We start from the raw sequence: 5,669 nt of genomic DNA on the forward strand, positions 1-5,669 counted from the left end.
GTGCCAACCCCACTCACAAGGAATCCATCTTTGCCAGTCCCACTCAAACATGATCCATGTGGTGCCAATCCCACAACAGACATGATCCATTTGATACCAGCTCCATTCAAACACAATCCATTGGGTGCCAGCCCCACCCAAACATGATCCACTGGTGGCCAACCCCACTCAAACATGGTCCATTGGGTGCCAACCCCACTCAAATGTGGCCATTCTTGTGGATGCCAATTCAAACATGATCCACTGGTGGCCAACCCCACTCAAACACAACTCATTGGTTCCCAGTCCCACCCAAACACGATCTGTTGGGTGCCAACACCACCCAGACATAACCCATTCATTGCTTACCCCACCCAGACGCGAGCTTTTGGTTGCCAACTCCACACAAACATGATCCATTCATTGCCAACCCCACTCAAACTTGGCCATTCTTCTGGATGCCAACTCAAACATGATCCATTGCGTGCCAACCCCACTCACAAGCAATCCATGCTTTGCCAGTCCCACTCAAACATGATCCATGTGGTGCCAATCCCACAACAGACATGATCCATTTGATACCAGCTCCATTCAAACACAATCCATTGGGTGCCAGCCCCACCCAAACATGACCCACTGGTGGCCAACCCCACTCAAACATGGTCCATTGGGTGCCAACCCCACTCAAATGTGGCCATTCTTGTGGATGCCAATTCAAACATGATCCACTGGTGGCCAACCCCACCCAAACATGATCCATTGGGGGCCAACCCCACCCAAACACAACCCCACTGGTTCCCAACGCCACCGTTGTCCTTCCACCTCATTGTGCAGAGCCCAGAGGAGCTCCCAGCTCCTCTGATGGACTCCTCTGGAGCAGGTCCAGATCCTTGGGGACCCTCTCCCAGGATGGAACAGTGTGAAATCCATGTGGCAGTGCCCAGGCTGTGGGTGTTGCTGCTCCCTGACTGGCCCAGTTTGTGCCAGGATTTGGGATCTGAGTTCAGGTGGGATCTGAGCGGGATCTGAGTGGGGATCTGAGTGGGGATCTGAGAGATCAGATCAGTGGGATCTGAGAGAGCCTGAGGTGGGATCTGAGTGGGATCTGAGAGACCTGAGGTGGGATCTGAGTGGGATCTGAGAAATCAGATCAGTGGGATCTGAGAGACCTGAGGTGGGATCTGAGTGGAATCTGAGGGAGCCTGAGGTGTCAGGCAGGGCTATGTGGTCCCAGCTGGCCCTCGGGGGCTGCTCCAGCCAGCAGCATTCACCTTGGGAAGGGACTTGTGGCTTGAAGGGAGGAAATGTGGGAGAGAAATCCTTAAAGATTGAGTTTGGAAATGGAGAACTCTCCTGCAGGGAGGGCTCCATCCTCTGCAGGTGCTTCCAGCCCCAGGCAGGGGTGGATTCCATCAGCCCCAGGGCTCTGGGATGCCCCCATTCCCTGGCTTTGGATGGTTCTTGTTGAGGTCTCTGCAGGGATGTCCCATGGGACCTCCTGCTCCTTTGGCCTCACACCTGCCTGGGCAGGGAGGTGGAGTTGGGATCCTGGAATCACGGAATGGGTTGGGTTGGAAGGGACCTCAAGCCCATCCAGCTCCCACTATCCCTGGTGGCTCCGAGCCCCATCCATCCTGACCTTGGACACCTCAGGGGTGTGACAGCCACAGCTTCTCTGGGCACCCTGTGCCAGGCCTTCCCTGCCCTCACAGCCTGGAATTCCTTCCCAATATCCCATCCAACCCTGCTCTCTGTGGGGCATCTGTGACCCCAAAAGCAGCAGGAGCAACAAACATCTTTGTTTTGAGTTGTATCTGAAAGAAAGTGCGTGGGACTCGGTGCCACCCAGAGATTCCCTGTTTTCTGTGCCTGGGAGAGCTGGGATCATCCCAGGAGGGCAGGCTGGGCCTGTCCAAGGGGTGCTGGACTTGCTGCAGTCGAGTTAACTCAGATTTGCCTCCATTTGGGGGAAAATAAGGGCAGAGGGTGAATGTTTCTCTTTCTCAGCTGTATCTGTGGGTGAAACCACACACTTGGTGAACCCTCATGGCACCAAAAATCCCATTTCCAGAAATAAAATCAAGTCAGGAAATTTAATTTACACAGTAAGAGGTGAGTGGTGCAGAAACAGGGTCCATGAGGAAAGACCAGTGGGAGCCTGGGGGGGCACCTGGTGCTTCCCTCACCCCTTTTCCCACTGCCTGGGCTCAGACAGTGATTAATTAACAGCCTCATAAGCGCTAATGAAGCAGCACCAGGCCCCACTGGGCTCTGGGAACTCACTCCTTGTCGATTTTCTTGTTGCTCCCCTAAAATTGGGTTCTGTTCTTGGTGGGCTCTGAGATTTTGCTGTCTCACCTTCTGGAGCTGAGAACTGGAATCCTGGAATGGTTTGGGCTGGGAGGGACCTTGGACATCATCCAGTGCCACAGCAGGGACACTTCCCATTATCCCAGGGTGCTCCAAGCTGGCCTTGGACACTTCCAGGGATGTGAGGCAGCCACAGCTTCTCTGGGAAAACACGTGGAGTCCTCAATCCCCAGTGGATTATCCATGAATTCTCTCCGAGCCCAGCTCCTCCAGAGCAGAATTCCTGGGGCTCCCACAGTGACACCAGTCAGTGACACTGCTGGAAATGGGAATCTGGGAGTCACCAGAAGTGTCACAGTGGGAGCTGTGGGAGCACCATCCCTTTGGGATGTCCCCCCTGACTCCCCCTCACCCCGTGCTGCTGTTTTGCAGCCCACCCGGACCCCCACATCATCGGCGTCCGGCGGCACCGCCGGGCCCTCGGTGAGCCGTGCCCAGGTGAGCTCTGCCCCGATTGGTGCCCAGGTGAGCGCTGGGCTCTGCCGGCCAGCAGGAGGAGGAGGAGGAGGAGGAGGAGGAGGAGGAGGTGCCCTGGAGGGTCCTGGGGGTGGTCACTGGGCTGTGGGAGGAGCATCGGGACAGGTCGGAGCTGGCCAGGACAGAGGAAGAGGTAGCAAAGCTGCGAGGCCACTTCCAAAGAGAATTCCCAGCACACCTCCATCCCTTCCCAAATAAATCCCTGTGGGAATTGGCATCGGAGCAGTTTGGCAGGGTTGAGGCTCTGAGGCAGAGCTTGATCCTGTTAAATCCAGAGGGTCCAGTTGGCAGCACCCGCTGGTGCTGGGAGAACTGGGGTGGAAGGACCAGCAGGGATGCACCGGGAGTCCTCCAGCCTTGGGATGGAAAGATCTCTTGGAGAGGTTCAGGATTTCCCAAACCTGGGGGAATTGGGGTGGAGGGACCAGCAGGGATGCACTGAGGACCCTCCAGCCTTGGGATGCAAACCCCACCCGAAAAGATCCAATATTTCCCCAGTTCAGGGATTTTAAATCATTTTTAATCATTACAGAGTTATTCCTGTTTTGATCTTTAAAAAACTTTTTCATCACTTCCATCCTGCTTTGATTAATGAGTTAATTAGAGCTTGGGAGAGATTTGGGGCACAAGGCCACGGAGGGAATAGCAGGAGAGGACAAGGCTTTGGGATTGTGTGTGGAAGGGAGAGCTGGGGAAGGCACCCCAGGGTGGGGACAGGGGATGTCCCCACCCGTGTCCCCATTCCCAGAGCTCTCTGGTTTCTGTAGCTGGGTGCAGAAGCGGCTTTTTGGGGGACATCAGAATGTCCAGGCCGGGAAAGCAGCAGAGGAGGAATCCGTGGGAGGTTCTGGATTTTTCCAGAACCTGTTCTTTGCTGTCACCCAGCTTTGAGATTTGAAGCTTTAGCCCTTGTGGCTGCTGCCAGGGAGGGAGGTGACATCCCTTTGTCCCTGCAGCCCTTCCTTTGGGGAATGCTGGCATCAGCCTTTCCCTGCTCTGGGAGCTGAGCTGCTGGAAAAGGACCTGGATCAGTTTTCCCTGGGGGGAGATCACCTGGGAATGATGTGGATGCTGCAGTGGGATCAGGCAGCTTCTCTGGGCAACTTGTGCCAGGAATTCCTTCCCAAAATCCCATCTAATTCTGCTACTCCAGGCCCTTGTCCCAAGCCCCTCTCTTCTCAAACTGCCCCAATATCGATGACCAAAGTCAGGCCAGGTTCCCTGGGCTTCCAGAAACATCCCCAGAGCTTCTGTCCAAAGGATGTCCCTGCTCCTTCCCTGATTCTTGGCTCGGTGTTGTAGGAGGAGGAGAATCTCCGTGCTCAGGTCAGGGACCTTGAGGAGAAGCTGGAGACGCTGAAAATCAAGAGGAATGAGGACAAGGCGAAGCTCAAGGAGCTGGAGAAGTACAAGATCCAGCTGGAGCAGGTGCAGGAATGGAAGAGCAAAATGCAGGAGCAGCAGGCTGACCTCCAGAAGCGCCTGAAGGAGGCCAAGAAGGTGAGTGAGTGTCCTGGGAATGGGGCAGTGCCCAGAGAGGTGACTGCAGGAGGAATTCCAGCCCTGACAAACCTTTCTGGGAGGAAATTTTCCCAACGTCCAACTAAACCTCTCCTGGTGCAACTCGAGTTCTTTACCTCTGCTCCTTGATGTCGGGTGTATTTGGGAATCAGGCTGAGCCAAGGTGGGATTTGAATTCCTTATTCCCTCTGTTTCCAGGTGCTTCCCTCTTCCTTCTCTCTGCAGATGTTTCCCCCTTCTCTCTGTCTCTCCAGGTGCTTCCTTCTTCCCTCTCTCTCTCTCTCCAGGAGTTCCAGGTGCTTCCCTTTCCCCCTCAGCTGTGCCTGCAGCTCCCAGGATTCCATCCAAGCAGCCAAGGAGCGTTTCCTTCTCCCTGCCATACTTTCCACACTGGATTCCTGGTTTCTTTCCCCAGGGATTTATCTGTCTGCTCCAGTGTTCCCTGTCTCCTTACCTTTGTCCTCATCTGCTTCTCCTGCCAGGCTCTCTGGGTGTGGAGCAGGGAAGAGAGGAGTGGGACACCCTGGAGCGCTGGGCTGTCCCCTCCCATCCCAGATAACCCAATGTCCATTGGATCTGGGAGAGCCTCGAGGGACAATAATTTCCTGAGAGCTTTGTGGGGTCTCTCCAGAGTTGTGGGATCCCCTCAGCTGCTGTGCTTGCCCACAGGAAGCCAAGGATGCCCTGGAAGCCAAGGAGAGGTACATGGAGGAGATGGCAGACACAGCTGATGCCATCGAGATGGCCACGCTGGACAAGGAGATGGCCGAGGAGAGGGCAGAGTCCCTGCAGCAGGAGGTGGATTCCCTCAAGGAGAAGGTGGAATACCTCACCATGGACCTGGAGATCCTCAAGCACGAGATTGAGGAGAAAGGTGGGAAGGGAGAGGGACTTTGGGCTTGGAGAATGGGGTGGGGTTAGGTGGGATATTGGGAAGGAATTCTTCTCTGTGAGGGTCCCAAGGCCCTGGAATGAATTATTCCAGAGAAGCTCTGGCTGCTCCATCCCTGGACAGGTTGGATGAGGCTTGGAGCACCCTGGGATAGTGAGAGGTGTCTCTGACATGTCAGGAGGTGGGAAGGGGTGGGATTTAAGATCCCTTCCCACCCAAACCAGTCTGGGATTCTGGGATTCTGATTCCTGCTTTCCTCCACAGGCTCTGATGGAGCAGCATCCAGCTACCAGGTCAAACAGCTGGAGGAGCAGAATGCCAGGCTCAAGGAGGCTCTTGTCAGGTGGGAGCCCACCTGTGCTTCCCCAAATTCCTTCCCAGGCCTCTTGTGCTCCCTGAGAGCACCAAGCCCACTGCTGCTCTGGAGCAG

At 55.3% G+C, this 5,669-nt stretch overlaps 1 protein-coding gene across 1 annotated transcript in view; it reads left to right on the forward strand.

Moving 5' to 3' along the window:
- The window catches only part of DCTN1 (dynactin subunit 1), a 54,953-nt gene that overhangs the window by 33,870 nt on the left and 15,414 nt on the right, over nt 1–5,669 (forward strand). Inside the window, 5 exon segments of the mRNA XM_031065266.1 lie at nt 2,722–2,787; nt 2,843–2,959; nt 4,129–4,326; nt 5,017–5,221; nt 5,504–5,582. Coding sequence (XP_030921126.1) covers nt 2,722–2,787; nt 2,843–2,959; nt 4,129–4,326; nt 5,017–5,221; nt 5,504–5,582 — 665 coding nt within the window.

The sequence above is a fragment of the Geospiza fortis genome, unplaced genomic scaffold, assembly GCF_000277835.1.
Source record: "Geospiza fortis unplaced genomic scaffold, GeoFor_1.0 scaffold806, whole genome shotgun sequence".
Lineage (NCBI taxonomy): Eukaryota > Metazoa > Chordata > Aves > Passeriformes > Thraupidae > Geospiza > Geospiza fortis.